This window comes from Wyeomyia smithii, chromosome 1 (genome assembly GCF_029784165.1).
Source record: "Wyeomyia smithii strain HCP4-BCI-WySm-NY-G18 chromosome 1, ASM2978416v1, whole genome shotgun sequence".
NCBI lineage: Eukaryota > Metazoa > Arthropoda > Insecta > Diptera > Culicidae > Wyeomyia > Wyeomyia smithii.
This window is the reverse complement of record NC_073694.1, coordinates 4,715,044-4,735,692: the sequence shown is the minus strand read 5'-3', so window position 1 is coordinate 4,735,692 and position 20,649 is coordinate 4,715,044. Positions and strand designations below refer to the sequence as shown.

General features: G+C 42.2%; 3 protein-coding genes across 3 annotated transcripts in view; all 3 read left to right on the top strand.

Annotated features, from left to right (window-relative positions):
- Nucleotides 1–815: 815 nt before the first annotated feature.
- On the top strand, nt 816–5,380 carry LOC129723614 (actin-5C). The gene is made up of 2 exons (XM_055677944.1): nt 816–1,062; nt 3,962–5,380. The coding sequence occupies exon 2, from the start codon at nt 3,970–3,972 to the stop codon at nt 5,098–5,100; it is 1,131 nt and encodes a 376-aa protein (XP_055533919.1). The 5' UTR covers nt 816–1,062; nt 3,962–3,969; the 3' UTR covers nt 5,101–5,380.
- Nucleotides 5,381–7,938: 2,558 nt separating this feature from the next.
- Nucleotides 7,939–20,649, top strand: part of LOC129732243 (uncharacterized) — a 32,925-nt gene continuing 20,214 nt past the window's right edge. Inside the window, exons 1-2 of the mRNA XM_055692922.1 lie at nt 7,939–8,320; nt 8,375–8,469. Coding sequence (XP_055548897.1) covers nt 8,281–8,320; nt 8,375–8,469 — 135 coding nt within the window. The 5' untranslated portion in view covers nt 7,939–8,280. The remainder of the gene's footprint in view (nt 8,321–8,374; nt 8,470–20,649) is intronic.
- LOC129732247 (uncharacterized) lies at nt 8,494–10,600 on the top strand. Its single transcript, XM_055692938.1, has 3 exons — nt 8,494–9,633; nt 9,686–10,117; nt 10,186–10,600. The coding sequence occupies exons 2-3, from the start codon at nt 9,921–9,923 to the stop codon at nt 10,532–10,534; spliced, it is 546 nt and encodes a 181-aa protein (XP_055548913.1). The 5' UTR covers nt 8,494–9,633; nt 9,686–9,920; the 3' UTR covers nt 10,535–10,600.

Genomic DNA, 20,649 nt, shown 5'->3' with positions numbered 1-20,649 from the left:
GCCCGAACGGACGGAAATCGAACCGAAGTGTTGATTGAAAATGTGGAGAGCCGCGACGCGCTATCGTAATAAAAATGATTATCATTACGAAGCGGGGCCGAGCAAATTATCTAATAATAATAGCGATAAAATCCGTGAATAAATATGTTCGATTGAGGAGGATCGGCCGGCCCGTGTTGGCGGGTCTGCTGTGTCATATTAGAGCGAGGCAAAAATCGTTCCGGTCAAGGTGGCGAATGATGATGGTGATGGGGGCAACGACGTACCGCGCGCGGAGGCTTTCTATAGCGTTCCGTTCGCGCATCACCCCGGCATACACAATACTATTACTACTAGTGAGTGTACCTACTGTGGAATGGACCGCGAGTTAATAATGCGATATGCTTTTTACACATCAGGCCTCAGACTCGACTTCGATGGCATGCATATGTATGAAGAAAACCATCTCCAGCCTGGTTCGAAGAAACCCCCTTAATAAGAAAGAGTCGAACACGCGTCCGTTTGTTGAGCCTTCCTGCCTGGCCGTTTTTCTTCGCTCTTCACACTTGACTTCCGCTGCAGCTTTGCCGCACGATACGTGCTTTGCGCGATAGACGGTTTTTCGGGCTGGAGGAACTCCGGCCTGGTGACAGTGGGATGGGTGTCGGTTTTGAGTGTGTGCGTGACATCAGCCTGGCCAAGACGGAGCGAGCCGGAACGGCTGTAGTGGTGCGGTTTCTCTCGTGCATTCAGCAATACCATATATGGTCAAAAGCGAAGCGATCGGGTATGCGGCCAACCGCTCGGATGGTGGGGTACTATTTATAATCTGAGTGTTGTTTAAAAATTGTATCACTACAGTTCTTGTAATCGTGCTGTGAACATTATTTAGTTTAAACAAGCAGAGTGTATAAAAGGAGTGTGGCTCTCGGAGGAGTTCCTGCAAGAAACAAGAAAGAAAAACAACTATCGTAGCTTGAAATTTTCTGTGAAAACGGAAAGCTACCGCAACAACAACAGCACCGCACGCAAAACTGCAATTAATTTATTTGTAACTTAGGATTTATATTTAATAAACCAAATGTAAGTAGAGGAGATTTGCTGGGTGGCAGAAAAAAAAAAAAACAATCAAAATGTGTCAGAACAAAAGTGTTGTCAAGGACTTGAAGGACAATTATTGTGACGAAATTGTCAGTGATTGTGGTGTACGCAATGAAAGGACTATCTAAACTCTACAGTTAAAATTGGGGAGTTTCGTTCGCATTGGAAAAGTGACTTGTGTGGGAAAAGTTGGAATAAAGCGACGAAATTCTTGCGCCTGAAAAACGGGGAAGGTTGTTGTTTTTTTCCGGAGTGTTTGCCGGTTGCATTCAAAAATGTGACACGTCAACCCGTTTTTTGCTTTCCGTTACGATGAGAAACTTGTGGGGGTTGCGGTGGAATGCAGGACAAGCACGGAACGAGAGCAAATGTGAAGAGCCAGATGGTGTTGTCTTTTGCTACCCAATGGCAGTGGCAGAAACAGTTTTTGGTGCAAATTTTAGTGTCAAACTTTTTTAGTTATTTAAATTACATGAGAAAGGTAGTGCCTAGTCAATCCATCGGAAAAAGTAGTTTAAAATTGCTAGAAAGCAGTTATTGTTATAATTGGATCCACCCTTGCATTTCGCTTCCCATCCGCTCCAGAAAACCCCACCCGCTGACGTTCATATCGTCTACACGCAATCCAGTCCAAACCTAGCTCAAGCAGCTTTTTTCAAGTTCATCATACCTCTTTTTCCCCTGTTCAGCCGCAGTGCCAGTAACGGCCGGCTTCCCTTATCGATGTTTCCACCCTCCTCCATCGAGGCGCAAAGTGCATTCGAGCAGGCTGTGTGAATCACATGCTTGTGCTGACGGGTCACAGAGATGCCAGTTGTGGATTTTTTCGAATCTACGATATTTTGCTGAATGAAAGTTTTCTTCATTAGTAGAAGATTAAAAATGTCACGAAATTTTTCGGAACCTGCTAAAGTTTCATACTTTTGACGTGACTAAGTTCAAATAGCATCACATCTCTCGGGCCAAATTTTTTCGTCACAAATTAACAGCCTATCTATAATATTTAATTTAGTCTTTGGAAAGCTTTTCGATTTGTTTATGTTAAAAATCTTGTCGAGAAGTATATTTTCCCTATATTTTTTAACTTTTCGGATTTCCCCACAAATCTGGCATTACTGCTTCCAGCGCACACACGCAAGCAGTAAAAAGAACTTGAATGATGTATGCCGGTTCGGCACTAGAGCCACGTTTTTGCGAGCGAGGCTCAAGGAATGCGTCTTTCTGGTAAGAGAAAGAGATGGTTGGTTGCCTGCGGTTTGAGGAGGCCAGCGGGGTACCGCTACGCGATGACTTTACGTGGAAATTAAGCATTTTTCAAACATTGCCTTTTATGGTCATGTTCAGCGATTGGTCGAAAGTGTGAGCGAACAACCCCAAGAGCGCGAGAGCGCACACCAAAAAGCTCACTTCCATAATATTCCAATGCAGCCTTCGCGGCAGCTTTTATCGGGCTCTCTCCCTCTCTCTCCTGTTCGTGGGTTCGTGCAATTCGAACTGACTGACTGGAAGTCCAAAAAGAGCCGTTAGCGGCAGAGTGGCGTCACTTTCCAGCCACTGTTGGCATCGCGCGCACACTTGCAGGGTTCGGTCAGTTCGTTCCAGTCCATTCGATCGCCTTCTTTCAGGCCAAACAGTTCAGTTTTTCTTGGTGCGGTTCAGTCAGTCGCCGTGTGTCCATCTTGTGCGTTACATAAAACAGTTCTTGGAATACCAGTGGTTCCTGCTTTTGCTGCTCTTATTTTGGACTCAGAACCGTGAAAAAAGTTTTCCGGTAGGTGGTAGAAATTTTTTTCGGTTCATAATTTAATTAGTTAGCTTGAAGAAGAGCTGGATAGTACCGGAACTACTTCTCCGGGAGGGGCGTTGGTTGCTGATTTTCCCCTTGTGTGGAATCGTAAGAACAAGAGTGCGAAAAAAATGTTACTCAAAATGCCGGTGCCTATCGATTTTTTTTCTTTCGCTTCCACCTCATGGTCTAGGGTTAAAATTTAATTGCTACAAGCTTCTTCCTTTGGTGTTGAGAAAGTTTCCTCTAAACCGGAAGAATAGGATGCGTAATTAACCACTATTCTAGTGGTTTTCTTCCTACATTTTCGTTCATCGTGATGTGGTTCGTCTCGGACACGCACACACCCATCAGCTAGCCGGTTCGAAAAATGTTTCCTGTGGTGGTGTGAACATTGTTCTGAACAAAAAAATAAACGGTTTCAGCACCTTTGATTGTTTTTTTTCCTAAAAATTTTTTTTTTCTTTCAGCACAGTAGATTATCTCAGTAGGCGTCAAGTACGTGGCTGGTTGTGTGACGCAAGAAAAATAAATTACGAAATTATCACCTTTGGAGTAGGACATGACACTGATAAAGTGTCGTTGCTAAGTCAGTTTTTTTAGTTTTGTTATCTTTCGGCATTACTCAACTCACGTACTAACGTACTAGATAAGACAAGCAAAAGATAGAGATTTTACGCCAATTTAGTATGAAAATCGTGTACATGAATTTCTTTATAAATTGCATTGATACTAAAACTTTTGAGTGAAAAATTTCGGGAAAAAAAACTCAGAAAAAAAACTCACAGAAATCTTTCTTCTAAAAGTACCCATCTTGCAATGTATAGACGATTTTTAAAGTATATGAAACTATAAAATATTAGTTTTTAGTTCGTGTGAAATCTCATAAAAAATCGCTTCAACTAAAAGACGTAAAAAAACAGTTAACTGTAATAGTTTCCATAAACAGGTTCTCTGGTGCGGTTGCTTGGCAACCGTAACTGTACACACCCCTCTTTCCTTGCTAGCGTGCACGGTCTGCTGAGAAACTACTGAGCTTTCACTCGAAAATCATATTCGAAGAGCTTTAATTAATCTCTTTCTTTTTCGCCACAGATATCAACATGTGTGACGAAGAGGTTGCCGCGCTCGTTGTCGACAATGGCTCCGGTATGTGCAAGGCCGGTTTCGCCGGTGATGATGCCCCTCGTGCCGTCTTCCCGTCCATCGTCGGACGCCCCCGTCACCAGGGTGTGATGGTCGGTATGGGCCAGAAGGATTCCTACGTGGGTGATGAGGCCCAGAGCAAGCGTGGTATCCTGACGCTGAAGTACCCGATCGAGCACGGTATCGTCACGAACTGGGACGATATGGAGAAGATCTGGCATCACACCTTCTACAATGAGCTGCGCGTTGCCCCCGAGGAGCACCCAGTTCTGCTGACAGAGGCCCCCCTGAACCCAAAGGCTAACCGCGAGAAGATGACACAGATTATGTTCGAAACCTTCAACACCCCGGCCATGTACGTCGCGATCCAGGCCGTGCTGTCGCTGTACGCTTCCGGTCGTACCACCGGTATTGTGCTCGATTCCGGCGATGGCGTCTCGCACACAGTCCCCATCTACGAGGGTTATGCTCTGCCACATGCTATCCTGCGTCTGGATTTGGCTGGTCGTGATCTCACCGATTACCTGATGAAGATTCTGACTGAGCGTGGTTACTCGTTCACCACCACTGCCGAGCGTGAAATTGTCCGTGACATCAAGGAGAAGCTTTGCTACGTCGCTCTGGACTTCGAGCAGGAGATGGCCACCGCTGCCTCGTCCTCCTCGCTGGAGAAATCCTACGAACTACCCGACGGACAGGTCATCACCATCGGTAACGAACGTTTCCGCTGTCCGGAAGCCCTATTCCAGCCATCCTTCCTGGGTATGGAAGCGTGCGGCATTCACGAGACCACCTACAACTCGATCATGAAGTGCGACGTCGACATCCGAAAGGATCTGTACGCCAACACAGTATTATCCGGCGGTACCACCATGTACCCAGGAATCGCCGACCGCATGCAGAAGGAGATCACCGCCCTTGCGCCGTCGACCATGAAAATCAAAATCATTGCCCCACCAGAGCGCAAATACTCCGTCTGGATCGGTGGCTCCATCCTGGCTTCCCTGTCCACCTTCCAGCAGATGTGGATCTCCAAGCAGGAATACGACGAATCTGGCCCATCCATCGTTCACCGAAAGTGCTTCTAAGCAGCAAAACCCGCGCACTAACCGTCGTCGTAACAATAACACTCTTTTACCAACAACAACAATGAAGAAAACAACAGCAGCAACAACAACTACAGCGCAAAGTATAGCTAAAGCAAAAACAATTCGCGAGAGAGATTACAAGAACAAGAACAACAGCAACAAAAAATCATTCCCAGCAAGATACAGAAGTGTATGCAAAAAAACACACAACAAGACACACATTTGAGAACAACTTAATAATAAAAAGACAATTCCTGTATTATTACTTATAATAATCAAAGCGAGTAGCGTATATTTTCGTGTCGGTCATCCCCACAAACAACATGCATGAATTCATTTACATTGTTTTGATTATTTAGTCGCGTTAATTCGTTCATATTTTTTGTGTATTTTTTATAAATTTTTTTACCTAACGCATAGCAAGTTTAGTATTAGGGAAACAGCTTAGTCTATTTTCCGCGAATATTTCGAATAGTTTATTGATTTGAACACACACACACATACGGCATTATCATTATAATCTTTTTTTTTTCTGCGAAGAAGAGTAACCGTCGGTTTAAAGTTTAAAAAAACCAACAAGAATATGAGTGCGAGTGCGAGAGAGAGAACCAAAAAAGTTACTACTTATGATTATGATATGATACATTCCATTTCTTGTATTTGTTATAATACAACCTATAGTAAGAGGCATAGGAAGGAAAACAAAAATTAGAAAACCCGCAAAAAAAGTAGAAAAAAAAGGCTTCAACAAGAAGTAGGAAAAATCACACAATCGAATGATTACTTCCCAAACAATCGAGCGAGAGAAAAAAAGAATTATTTATTACCGTTTATTTATAGCCGCACAGCGGCATTATAATCGAGATCAATTAATTTATTCGTTTGTAATTTTCCGCATTTTTCACTTTTTTCTACTCAGTGCTTTTTTTTCCTCTCTCTTGTTTGCACACCCCCCTCGAGTTTTTTCCCAGCCCTCCTTTTACCTGGTGTGAAGAGGAGTGAAAGAAATTGATTGCTAACCAAAACCCCCCCCGCGCACCAAGAGATAGCAAGAAAAGCAGCAAGCAGAATAATTGACTTATAAGGAACAGTTATGAATAAGTTTTCAATTGATTTAATAAAAAAAATCAGTAAGATTAAAAAAAGCAATAGGAGAAAGGACTGCTCCCATTCTGATGGCTGAATCCTGTCTCCCCTGTCCGTCTGTTCTAGCACCGGAGCGGAAGGAGAAGGAGCAGCGCAGTGCAGTTTGGAAATGGCACCTTTTTCTTGGGGCGATCATTCGATTTACAACACACAAAAAAAAAAAACTTAAGCTTCTTACTATAGTTATTTATTTTGGTTCTCTCTGGTTTTTTTGTGAGTGTTCAAGTTGTTAGGCTTTTGGTTAGGAGTTTATTTTCGTGCGTAGGATTTTTTCGTCTGGTCGTCGTCAGTTGATTTGTGGGTACGCTTTGTCCAGAAAGAAAAATTCCATTCTATTTGGTTGTCTTGATTGATGGTTACATTTGTTCTATACTCTTCGTTCTCATCTCTTGGCAGGAGCTAGAATCCCTGCTCTCCCCGGGGGCCATTCGAAGTATCAAAAATAGGGATGGTTTTTTGTATCATCAAAGGTAAATGCTGCATAAATTTAAGTAGGAAACCCTTTTCTCATTCATGTAAGCTTCATGTTTTATAATAAAGCTAGGCGATTTTCCAATTAATTGACCACCGGTCCTAAGTGCCTCGAGGCAAAAGAAAGAAACTCACGTTACTGGTTGTAAACATTTATAGCGAATACAGGGGTCAGTGCGGATGAATGGTTTTCGACAAAGTCAACTGTATGATAATGGCAAAATAAGACGGATTGGAGACTCTAAACCCCTTGATCATTAAGAGAGGCGGGAGAAGGAAAAACAGTTTTTTTCATGACTTCATGATGATCTTTATCTCTTCTGGACACTTCATCGAAAGTTTTTTGACAACAGCTTTTCATTATGGCCTTCTGATGGCTTTCTGGGAAAGCAATCTCAACGTTTCTACAGTTTCCGACGATGTTCAAACGATTTTCTCGGAAACGGATTTAAAGAACCTCGAAAAAATACTTTTCATGACGTTTTATCGACTCTTTGACAACATTTCGATAACTTCCCAACAAACAATTTTGTTGGATAACGGCTTGTTAAACTATAGTTCAACCGAAATCCACTGAATAATAGCTTATTAAGCTGTAAATCAACAAAATTGCTTGTTGGGTTCTTATTATTCTCGAACCGAGTTCAGAATAGTTTTTTTTTCTTCATCTATGAGTTCAGAATAGTGAAATAAAAAAACGATTCTTGAGACCAGGAAAAGCAAATAAAAAATACGGAGACCTCAGATTGAACTCAGATCAACAGAGAAGTCTGACGAAATTATTTCATATCAAGTTCAGAATAGCGTAAAACGCTATAAAGACTAGAAAACGGACAAATTCATAACAGAAAGCTTAGAGTAGCGAAAAAACCAATCTAAGGCCAAATTGCTCCTAAATCAAACTCAAAATGATGAAAAAAATCTTGATTCAGAAGAAGATACAATCAGTTTTAAGTAAATTCTAATTTCATTCTTATGGTCAAACATCTGAATGCTAAATAAGCTCCTGTTCCTGATTAATTTTACCTGTAATTGCAGATGCTGTAATTCAGATATGTACATTAAGATGACCGTGATTCCTAAAAATACCACGGAAGTTTCAACCAAGCTCACGATGGCAACTCTATTCATATCTGGCAAACATAATCTTTCAAACCCAACCCTGTGTTTTGACACTTCGCCTAGTTCCCCATTTCGCAGCTGTCAAAATGTCATCGTCGTTCGTTCGTTCGTTCAGCCGTCGTCACGGTCAGCACAGCACGAGCACACAGTCGAATCGAAACGCCATAAGCTGCTGCTGTAATGTGTTTTGTCAGAACTTTTTATTTTTCTCCGGTTTTCTACTAATTAATTTATTTCCTTCGGTATTTTGAATGCACCTTAGTTTTGTGCGAAGTAAAAATGTGAACGAACTTCTCTGCTGAACGTATTTTTGTTACATTTAATCGGGTGGTGAAATTGGTGCTCCATTGTTTTGTGTTTCTTCCTTTTTTAATTTGTGAATTATTGGCCAAAAAGTTGCGTAAAAAGAATCAATTCTAGATCAATTCAGTGTTCAGAAGAATGTGGAAGTGCCACAAGTGCGGAAAGCCCGTGTTTTTCGGTAAGCTTAGTGCGCAGTCTAATCACCCTAAGTTTAATAATCTCGTTCCCCCAGCTGAGCGAAAACAATCCTTGGGCTACGACTGGCACCCGGAATGTCTGCGCTGCGAGGAGTGTGGAAAGCGACTTAACCCAGGACAACATGCCGAAGTAAGTAATTAGTATTCCACCCACGGTTCTGAATATAAAGTGTGCACAATTAACCTGTCCCGTAGGCCTGTTTTTTTCTTCTGACGCCTATTTAATAATAATTTTATTTTAACGGGGAGCTGCTCGCATCAAAATGAGCCTCTTTCGCACCTATTTTGGATATCTTCTGGCTGGTCTGATGGTGAAGTGCTTCGACTTCCAAACTATCCAAACATCACCTTCTTATATCAGACTTTAGACACGAAGATTTGTTTGTGCAGATAACAAACACTGAGACGCGGTTATGCAAATATTTATCACTTTGTGTGAAGGAATAGAAGCGCTTATTTTCGAGGCAAAATGTGGGCATTTTTTTTAAGTTCACAGTGGGTAAACTTTTGGATTTTTTAGTTTAAAATGACTCCGTTGAATTGTTGCTTCGTGAGATAGCTATCGAATTGTTGCCACTCTGTGTTGATAGTAAAATTGTTGAAGATTTCAATTGTTTTGTCCTGCAAGTGCAATGTTGAGTTTAAAAAATATCTGATGATATTGATTTAATAACCTTTCGCTGGATTGTCTCAGATTTCAATACAATTTTGTAAGTTTGCTGACTTTGGCATTTTAAGCAATTGTGCATTCAGCACAGAGATGGTCATATCTCCCAGACGGTCTCGACGGACGACGCTGGCCTAACAAAACCATTCGTTGTGTGTGAGTTCGAGTCTCAATTCGAGAAAGGCAAGTCCGTCCCATTTGCGTTTTTGTGCAAATGAGAAAATAGCTATTAAAGATCATAACGCTTTTGGAGAAATTTCGCTCCTGTATGTTTTTTTAATCAAAACCATCAACAGAATTTGATGCTGCAATGGCAGATAAACACTTTTGCGTCATAAAACATGCATAAACAGCAAAATTTGATTAAATTATGTTGAAAAACATTAGCTGGGACTCGTATGCCATTACTTTTACGATACCTAGCCAAAATGATAGCAAGTCAGTCACATAGCCACCTATGACCGGTGATGAAAAATAAACTATCAGCATAACGATTTGTCAATTGAACGAACGGTTGAAAATGTCCGGACTGGAGTTAATCAAGTTTTATGCCAGTTCTGATGAAAGTTCCGATGAAGAAATCACTTCTAGAACCGTACAACCCACGCCAGCCTCTGTAACTCAAAGGTATGTACTAGTTGAATGGTACAAATACTATAATAATATTTAAATTGAACAGAGAGCCCAGGTTGGATGCTCGTGGACCGCTCCGCATAGAGGACATGACGGATTCGGAAGATGAAATGATGACGAGGAAGAGGACTAAGAAAGAACAGCTAGCGGCTCAGGCTGCCAAGAAACGGCGTATAAGTCACGCAGTGAAACTAGTTGATTGTAACTGTAAAAGGAAGTGCTTCACGAGGCTTTCTAAGGATGAGAGATCTGACGAGAATACATTTTTTTGAAACGTAAGCATGGATGAGCATACATCGTTTATTCGGGAAAGGGTACAGCAAGTTCCTGTACGTAGGCGCAAACGGAACACCTACTCTGGTCAAGAAGCAATGAAGCAGCATAGCTATTTATTCAGCCTTAAGTCGTCTGGTGGTGAGCTTGTTTCGGTGTGCCGGAAGTTTTTCTTAAATACACTGGGGTATGGAGATGGTTGTGGGTAAGGAATCGTTTTGCTTAATAATCTTGTATCCTGAACAATATGTATTCTGGATATTTTGTTCACAGAAATCTTATCTACCGAGCCTTTGCAGTTAATCCTGATGGAGCAGTAGTCTCGAAGCGTGGCAAGCATGAACGGGATTTGTCCGAGCGTGATGCAGTTAGAGCACACATTCAGTATGGCGATACAGTTTCCGACGACGGCGCAATGAAACGATGTTTTTTGTTTACAAAGAAACAAATGAAGGAGATAAATGCGGAAGGTTTTTCACTAGAGAAAAATCTGACCTATCAGAAAGCTCCAAATGGAGTTGACCCAGATCGGAAAGGGGCTACGCTGAAGGTTATTCAACCGGTGATAAGTGTCGAGAAAAAACTTTTCTGGTATAATCTACCAGAGCAAAAATCTTACTAATTGATAAATACTTCGCCAAGAAACCAATTTAGCAGCACAAAACGCGTTGTTTATTTAAAAAAAACGAGTAATATAACTTTCAACAAACTTTCAACTTTCAAAACCAGTTTCCTCACTCATTACTTGTAATCATGATTGTGAAAATGTCCTCACTGATATCTTCTGTCGGAGCAGTAAATACAGTGTATTTTCACTGTATCATACATTTTCATAAAAGTCAATATTGGAAAAAGACAACTGATGTGGGAATTTGGAATTCGGTAGTGGTGCAAATGAAGATAACTTTCTTATAACAATATTTATGCATAATCTAAATGCTAACATCTACAAAAAATAAGCTCTGGAAATCAGCAAGAGAAAATGCTTTAACCGTTATGTGCTCGGAAGTCATCATTTTAAATTTCTCGGATGTCACCATTTTAAATTTCAAAATGGCATCTGGAGTTGATTTTCGGTCTCTGAGCATCATCGCGATGCCAGAAATATAGTCAGGTTTTTTTACGCGGTTTTTTTTTATACGCGGATATTGTTTACGAAGTTTTTTACGCGGATTTTCGAATTACCGCGGTTTTTTTACGAGGTACGTATCCCTCGCGTAAAAAGAAACCTGACTGTACCCATATTCGACGGTATTCGAGCAATTTTAGTTTTCTTCCAGACACCGGAAGTCGCCATTTTGGAATTGAGAAAGGGTCTCTATGGTCGTTTATAGGTCTCTAGACACCGTCCCGATTCCAAAAACACTCTTATGAGGTGGCTTTCGGACAATTTTCTATGTTTTCCGGGAACCAGGAGGCAACATCTTGAATTTCAGAATGGCGTCTGATGGTATTCGGTTTTGAAAATACCCATATAGGATGGTATGCGACGTTGTACTATTTTAACGTTTCTATGGCCACTAGAGGCCCCGGCCGAATCTGTTCCGGAAGAACCATTTGAAAGCATATCACCATAACACCCAAAACCATAAAAATGACCTGTGGAAGTAATTTTAATTTTTTTTTTTCAACTAATAACTAAGGTTCTGTTCGAATATTTATAAAATCCCTCAGTTCCGGAACATATTCCCGGAAAACCAGATCTCCAGCAACAAAGAAATTCTTTTGGGACACCGCTGGCACGAATTTAAAAGTAGAAAAGGTGCTGAATCTTTTGGTACTAAATTATTGGAATGGAATGAAAATTGTCAAAGTTACACGAATTTCAATTTGTGGGTACCAGGGTACTCCCCCGATTGACCCCCTTTTGTTGTTATATAAAAACTAATGTTATCAAAAGTTTAATAAACTTTGAGATGTCACTGAGTTTCATCACTTTTGAAGACCATAAATTGTGGTAAATATCATATGTTTCATAATTGTTTTTGGCTGTGGGACTGACTTGCAATGATTTTTTCTATGGGACCGACTTGCGATCATTTTTGCTATGGGCCAAACTGACTTGCTATTTTTTTCATAGTTTCTCAGAACAGAGTGTTCAAAAGTATGTGTTCTATCGAAAGTAGATATAAGAAGGTGATGATTCCACTCATAAAATCAAAATTGATAAAAATGCAATTGGGACGGACTTGCCATGAGCGGCAGTGTTAGTGTCAGTAGGATCGCAGCGCTAGCCCCGCAATTGTCCTGTACACTAAACAGTTGGCTGCGAAGTCTATCTATAAATAAACAGAAGATCGAGTTCCGAATCGGAATGTTGCACCAAGGCTTTGCTTACAGAGCTGGTAGCGAGTCACCTGTTAATGATTTTGTCACTATTGGGCCTGACACAAGTAAAAGAGATTTTTAAGGCTGTTCGCACCTACGCGAATTCTCATATGCAACTGTCAGTTTATGTGTGAAAACAAAAGCAAAAATATTTCCCTCCTTCACTTTCGCAAGTAAAAACCAAACCAATATCAACAGAGTCGTCAGAGCCAATTTCGAGCCTAGTCGTCACTAGACAGTCACTATTATGTAGAACTTTTCCGTAGTTACTACAGGATCTCTTTATGTAGAACAAAAGTGACTTGTCTGTTTAAAATATGGAAATGTATTGAAAAAATCAACTTGGTTCCCGGATGTTGGGAAAATTATTATTATTGCGCACTACAAAATAAGCTTCTACGGTCGTTTAAATGGCTCAATCAAGTATGAAAACACATCAATATGACGTATGGGTCGTACCGCAAATTTCGCCATCATTGAAGTTTTGATTTTAAACTATAATTAGTGTTAAAATCTCATGTTAACTTTAACTAATTCGATAGGGGTGAAATGGTCACCTTTAGGTGGGGTGAAATGAGCACACCTTGTCACATAAACTAACGTGAAATTCATCTCAGTAGACTTGTGAGTTTGTCTGTTTCTATAGTCAGTGTTTGTTTACAGTGATGGTGCGAACATATATAAGAAAATCTTTGAAACCGAATCAACAAGAAAAAGGGACTGCAGGCAGAATTGGCCACCATGAGGCGCGACGGGACATTCACGAAACAAGCCGCCAAGTATCACGGCATTCCGCGACAAACGTTGGCCCATTAGTTGTACTTCTACACAGTTTCAAGATATGTTCTATAAGAGTGCTCATTATACCCCGTGGGTGCTCATTATGCCCCACACATCGACTGATTGGTAGTTTTTGATGCATGAATCTAATTTGTGTTTTTCACCATTATACGATAAACTTTTCAATTTGTGAATAGTGTACTTTTAATTATAGATAGTTAATTCAAGTTTTGCACTGAAGACAGCTTAATATTTTTGTCGTTTTCCATGCTTAAATCAGCAACCAAGTTAGGGTGCCCCTATTCCCCCTATTAAATTTTAAAGCGCTGTTCGCTACTAGCCCTGATCAATCAATTTTTATAATCTGTTATAATCTAATTGGGAATTCCAAATTGGGATTATTGTATCACCTACAATGTACAACAATTCAGTAGCTTCCGCTTTGTAAAGACCGATTACGGCGTCGGCCACGTCCGTACTGTCGGTTAGGGAAGGAAGTAAGTGTTACAATCGTTGCCAGAGACCAAGTTTATCTATGCATCCCTATCGATTATAACGAAAAGGAAGGGGTTTCTTTTGTCACTAAACTGGACTGAAAATGGAGGAGATGGAAGCCGAACACCAGCGTGCTGGGCCGACTAAAGCCCAATTAAGCGACAGGAATGGGCTCACGAGAAAACTTCTGGGTAAGCTGGGAGCAAGAAACGGTCGTATTTGCCTTCTCCGCAAACCCGAGGTCGAAAATGTTAGTTTTTGGGCAGTGAAAAGCGGCCAGAAGCGTTCTTAGCTGCGTTATTGGTTTTCTTCGACCCTTTGAGGCTACTGTCCTCATTTACAATTCATGGGAAGATGTTCGTTCGACATCTCTGGCGAAGTGGTCGCGAGTGGGATCAGGGAATCAACGATCGTGGCTGGAACCTGTGGCAGCAGTTGATTGCTTCCGAAAGTCGCGGCATTGCAAATTCAACGATGTTAACTTGGAGGTGCTGAATTTTCGTCGGTGGAGTCCCTCTAGCTACACACTTTTTCGGACGCGAACGCGAACATGCTTATGGTTGCGTGGCATATCCACGGTCGGTCGTCGATGGAGAAGTGAACTGCAGTCAAGTCATGTCTTATGCAAAGGAAGCACCGCTTAAGCGTCAGTCGATTCCCAGGCTGGAGCTGATGGCAACCGGCCTCGGCGCTCGAATGAGCCTAATGTTTCTGGAAACAACTTCGCTAGATACCGATCTCACTATCCTGTGGACCGACTCCCGAACTGTACTGTCGTGGCTGCTGCCAGACTAATTCTAATAGTAAAGCATTTGATTCTATACTACCACGAAAAGCTCGCCACCCTTACTAACACGCAGAGAATCCTGAGTAAGAATCCCCAGGATACCGATTATAACGGAGACGGAATCGTGAAAGGAATCGCAAACACGATCCGGAGGATTCCCACTCACGATTCTTATTCAAGAATCCTAGAGTCATATACAGGGCATTCCTGAGGATTCTTTTTTCAGGAATTCTTTTCAAGGACGCTCACGAATCCAATGTGAGGAATCCTTGAGAATCTATGCGAATTGTGTATGTTCGTCCGGGCATGCTTACAGAGAGACCGCATTCGACGAGCTTCGTCAGAGGTTTTGGTTCCAGAATGCACGTACACATGCACGTACATTGGGCATGATTGTGGTGCAAGTAGAATCAATGTGTTCCGGATCAGGATGGCGGCTATCGGGAGAATCAGGGAATACCAGGGAATTAATTTTTTTATCAGGGAAATCTGAGAATATCAGAGAATTCGAAAAGTAATTAGGGATAATTTGTGGCCTTGGATTTTTTTACGCTATTAGTCCCAAATTAAATTTCCTTCGAAGTGGACCTAAATAAGCTTAAATAAGAATAACTTTATTCATCAATTTTTTTTTAAATATACAAGCATCTGATGACGATGGGATCTTTAACATTTTAATTCAACCTCCTCCTGAGTAATTTTCAATAATTGTTTCGAAATTGCATATTTCGCCAAATTATGGAAAAAGGCTAAAAAATACTCCAATTTTAAAGGCGGATAAGAAGGTATCAAGTTGTCGACCAATCAGTTTGCTTTTTTCGATAAGTAAACTGTTTGAGAGAATTATTCCTGTATACGATCAAATCATGATTTAACTTTAAAATTATAAATTTATCTTAAAACAAGCATCATGCCCTAATCAACCAAGCTCTAATTATAAGTTTACTTAAATTAATTTCGCTTAGCCTAATTTCAAAAATCTAAACTCACGCCAATTATTACACATACAAATTGTACTAAAAATATACACACAAGATAGCAGAAAATGAGAAATTAGAGAGGATATCACGTTCACCAATAAGCCAATCTTGGCCATCAGAAATATATTTAAGCCAACATGCAAAGATTTTATCAGTTAAGTTTGATCACCCAAGGCGAGCGCAATAAATTTATATTGAAGTAATCGTTTTATTTGCTTAAGTTCCCATTAAGTAAGCTCACTGGCCCTTCTGCCAGCCGCGATCGCGGAGAAGTAAATCCTTCGTACCGGTAGAGTATTTCGAGCTCAATCATTGGTCCTTCGAACCGGATCGAAGGCCGTTCCCGCGGAAGGTGTCGTGAGTGTGATAAGTCCGAATAAACGTGCCTCTAAACGGCTTGAGTCATATAGACGTGTGCCAGTGCGATATCGTTGGACAATAGATCCATGAAATTCCGATTGTGCCAGTGACAGTGGTGTGTGAGTGAGCACCCAAGCCGTGTGAAACAATTGTGCCATAGTGGCGGCATTTTTTCCCGCGTTACCCTGATAGCGTCGCTTGGGTACGCCGATTAAGCCAAGTGAAGGCTTATAGAAGATTTTTGATCTGAAAAGACTGTATGTTTCTCGATTTGTGGTGATTGAAGGTGCTTTGGCACAAACCTAACGGCTTGCCAGCGAACTTGCTTGTGGTGCATCCGCGTCGGGAGGGATTGATACGAATTCGTCCGCGTCGGGAAGGAGATTAACGTTACCGTCCGCGTCGGGAAGGATTTGATCGTTATCGTCTGCGTCGGGAAGGAAATCCCCGATTTCGTTTTGCGATTGTTTAATACAATAAAAATGCCCACAGACAGAAAAACCGAGAGAAGATTAGCTGAACTGATAGTGTCTAGAAAGGCACTAAATGTGGTTCGTGATTCAGTAGAAAAATTTGTGGCACATTACAATGAAGAACGTGATGCTTGCCAAATATTCGTTCGCCTGGAATCGTTGGATAAAATGTATCAAGAATTTCACGAAATTCAGGCTGAAATTGAGAAAATTGACGGTGTCGATGTTTTAGAGACTCACCTTACCGAACGATCGGATCTAGAAACTCGCTATTGTGAAGCAAAGGGTTTTTTGCTATCGAGAAGAGCACCAGAACCAAACCAAACGGTGTTTAATTCGTCCTTTCTGCCCGCGCCACACGCTCCCCCACATAATTTCCATTTGAGATTGCCGAAAATAGATCTCCCGAAATTCAATGGAGATTTTTCGAAGTGGCTATCGTTTCGCGATACTTTCAGCTCTATGGTGCACTCAAATGCTGATATACCGATAGTTGCTAAACTGCAGTACTTATTACAATCCCTTCAAGGTGAAGCGAGAAAACCATTTGAAAGCGTTGATGTTGAAGCAGACAGCTACGCGTCAGTGTGGGACGCTTTATTGAAACGTTATGACAATCGTCGGTTCCTTAAAAAGCAACTTTTTCGGACAATTTACGATCTCCCCCCAATAAAAAGAGAATCTGCTCAGGAATTGCACGAACTTATCGATGAATTCCAACGCCATGTGAAGGCGTTAGCCAAGTTGGAAGAGCCAATTCAGTACTGGGATACTCCACTGGTTAATATGTTATGTTACAAGCTCGACCCAGCAACGCTGCGCGCCTGGGAGGAACGAACCAGCCAAAATGAAGACGTAAGTTACGATGGCCTGATTGAGTTTCTGTACCAACGAGTGCGTATTCTGAAATCCGTTTCATCAGATATGCTACAACGGTCCCAAGCCAATCCAGTAAGGTTGTCCGGTACTCAACCACCCCCCAAAAGGAGTTTTCTGCACAGGACAGTTGCTAATGCTGTCGCCTCCCAAAGTAAGCCGTCGCCGCCATCGTGTCTTGCCTGTCCCCAGAGCCACTATCTGTTTCAGTGTACAGCTTTCGAGAAAATGTCAGTTGCGCAGCGTCGCGAGCTGATTTCCCAGCGAAGGTTATGCTGGAATTGTTTTCGTACCGGTCATCAAGCAAGGAATTGTGAATCCAAATTCTCGTGTCGTGTATGCCGTGACCGTCATCATACGTTACTGCATGATTCCTCTCCATCCAACAAAAACTCGTCAACTCCAGCAGTTACAGTGTCCACATCCGAGCAGCAGCAAAATCCGCCTTTGTCGACGCTTCCAGTAAAGCCAGGACCATCCAATGTTCAAGTTAGTTTACCGGTTCAGTCCCATCCCAGCACAGTTTTGTTGGAAACAGTCGCTCTCCACATAATCGATGATTATGGAAACGTTTTTGAAGCTAGAGCGCTGTTAGATTCCGCTTCGATGTCGAACTTCATTTCAAAGAAGTAAGCAACCCTGCTTCGCAATCGTCAAACCAAAATCAACGTTTGTGTTACAGGAATTGGTCAGTCAGTGAAAAGGTTGAAACGCACGGTCACCGCGACCGTCAAATCTTAAGCTTGTCCATTTTCCACGAAGCTTGAGTTTTTGGTCATCGATACTCCTACGAACGATTTACCCACTGTACCCGTGCAAATAAGTTCCTCGAATCTTCCAAATGTTACGCTAGCCGATCCGCAATTTTACACGTCCAGTCCAATAGATATTGTCATAGGTGGTGAAACATACTGGGAACTACACACAGGGAAAAAGATTTCCATGGGTCCAAACCAGCCTCAAATCATCGAAACTCTTTTTGGTTGGACTGTTTCAGGGGCAACACTACAAGATTGCTCATCCGCAAACACAAAATGTTTGTTTCCACTGCTGATAGTATGCTTGAAGATGCAGTTCAGCGTTTTTGGGAAATGGAGGCAATCATCGAACAAAATATTCATTCTCTACCCGAGAGGGCATGTGAGGATCTTTATGATGCTACCACAGTCCGTGATTCCTCTGGTAGATACGTGGTTCGTCTTCCCAAGGTAGGAAAATCGGAAATTGCACTAGGAAATTCTAGAATTACTGCTGAACGACGATTGCGCAGTCTTGAACGACGGTTAGATCGCGACGCAAACGTAAAATCCGCTTATCATAAATTCATGCACGAGTATGAAACATTGGGACATATGAAACGGCTTAGTGATCCTGTTGATGATTCTATCGAGCACTGCTACCTCCCACACCACCCTGTATTTAAGTTTTCCAGTACGACGACAAAGACGAGGGTGGTATTCGACGCGTCATGCAAAACAGCGTCCGGATACTCGCTGAATGATAGTTTGCTAGTAGGCCCCGTTGTACCACAAGATTTACTCTCATTGATTATGCGTTTTCGCACCCACGCAGTTGCGTTGGTGGCCGATGTGGAAAAAATGTACCGACAGGTACTGGTACATTCTAACGATCAGCCCCTACAAAGAATATTATGGCGTTCAAACCCCAACGAACCTATCGCAACATATGAACTACAGACCGTTACATACGGTACAGCTTCTGCACCGTACCTTGCCACGAAGACACTTAAACAGTTATCCATTGACGAAAAACATCAGTTCCCTAATGCTGCTGAACCAGTAGCCGAAGATTTTTATGTCGACGATTTTCTGTCTGGTGCCGCGGATGCTCAAACTGCCCGTGTAATTCAACATGAAGTTTCCCAAATGCTTAAGACTGCCGGTTTCCCTCTGAAGAAATGGGCTTCGAACTCAGTGGAGGTGTTGGAAGGTATCCCACCTGATGACCGGGCCATTCAACCATTCTTCGACATTCAGGATGAGCAATTCATCAGTACCCTTGGATTGATATGGGAACTCAAAACTGATACGCTTCGATTCAAAGTGGAATTACCTTTGCCAGCGGCTGTTTTGACTAAACGAAACGTGATGTCCTACATCGCTCAAATTTTTGATCCGCTAGGTTTGGTAGGTCCAACTATCATGAAGGCTAAATTGTTCATGCAGCGTTTGTGGGCGCTAAGATCTGCCGATGGCCAACGCTTTGAATGGGATCAACCATTGCCACTGAAGCTCCAAGATGCGTGGAAAGAATACCATACCACAATAGATGTTCTGCGTCAGATCAAAATTCCTCGATTCGTGTCTTTGCCTCTCGCAACCAGCTTTGAATTACATTTCTTCGCTGATGCTTCCGAAAAGGCGTACGGAACGTGCTGTTACGTTCGCACTAAAACAGCAAACCATATTTCTGTTCAGCTTATGGCGTCAAAATGCAAGGTAACGCCGCTTTCAACCCATCACACGATCGCAAAGCTAGAGCTTTGTGCCGCCCGCTTATCCACCCAGCTTTATAAGAAAGTTATCGCGGCTATAAAAATCTCACCCACTGGAATCCATTTTTGGTCAGACTCCACCACGGTTTTACAATGGCTACGTTCACCGCCAGGCCGTTGGAAGACGTTTGTAGCCAACCGCGTGTTCTACATCCAGCAACACACCTCCATTGACAGCTGGAAACACATCGCCGGTATAGAAAACCCGGCAGATGATATCTCTCGAGGATTGAGTCCTACAGAAATCGTAAACTATGCCAGGTGGTGGTCCGGACCATCTTGGCTTTCCCTAACGTCAGAATGCTGGCCCACCGGAGCGCTACCGGCCGATGAATTACCGGAAACCAGAACCGAAGGCAGAAACGTTCCGTTAGTCGCTGTGTCTGCTACGCAATGCAGCTTCAGCGATTATTTGTTTGCACGGTACTCGGATTATTCTAAATTGCGAAGAACCACGGCTTACTGCCTCAAATTTCTCCAACAATTACGTAAACGCACCTTAATTCGTCGCGACCATCCACAAAACTACTTTAAGCTCATTCCTCGTCGCATAAAAATACAACCGTCCCATGCAGTTAATACTGACGAATTAATCTCAGCCGATATGGTACTGTGCCGTATGGCGCAACGAGACAGTTTTTGGGAAGAACACAATAATCTCGTAAACGGACTTCAATTGGCCAAGCCCAACACCTTGAAATGGCTTAAACTCTACATGGACTCAGCAGGCATCATTCGAGTAGGCGGTCGCTTGACCAACCTCGATCTACCCGAATCATCCAAACACCCGATAGTTTTGAAAGCGAGTCACCCCTTGAGCGTCATCATAGCCAACCACATTACTAAAATTCTTCTTCATGCTGGTCCTCAACTAATGCTGGCCACTTTTCGCCAGAAATATTGGATTCTAGGAGGAAGAAATCTTGTACGCCAAATTTACCACAAATATCACACCTGCTTCCGCTACAAACCAGTGTTAATTAAACAAACAACAGCTGATTTGCCTGCTTCACGTGTCACCCCTAGTCGACCATTTTCCGTGTGTGGGATCGATTATTGTGGGCCTTTTTATGTGAAGTCAGCTGTTCGGAAGCGCGGACCAACGAAAGTTTATGTGGCAATTTTCATATGCTTTTCCACACG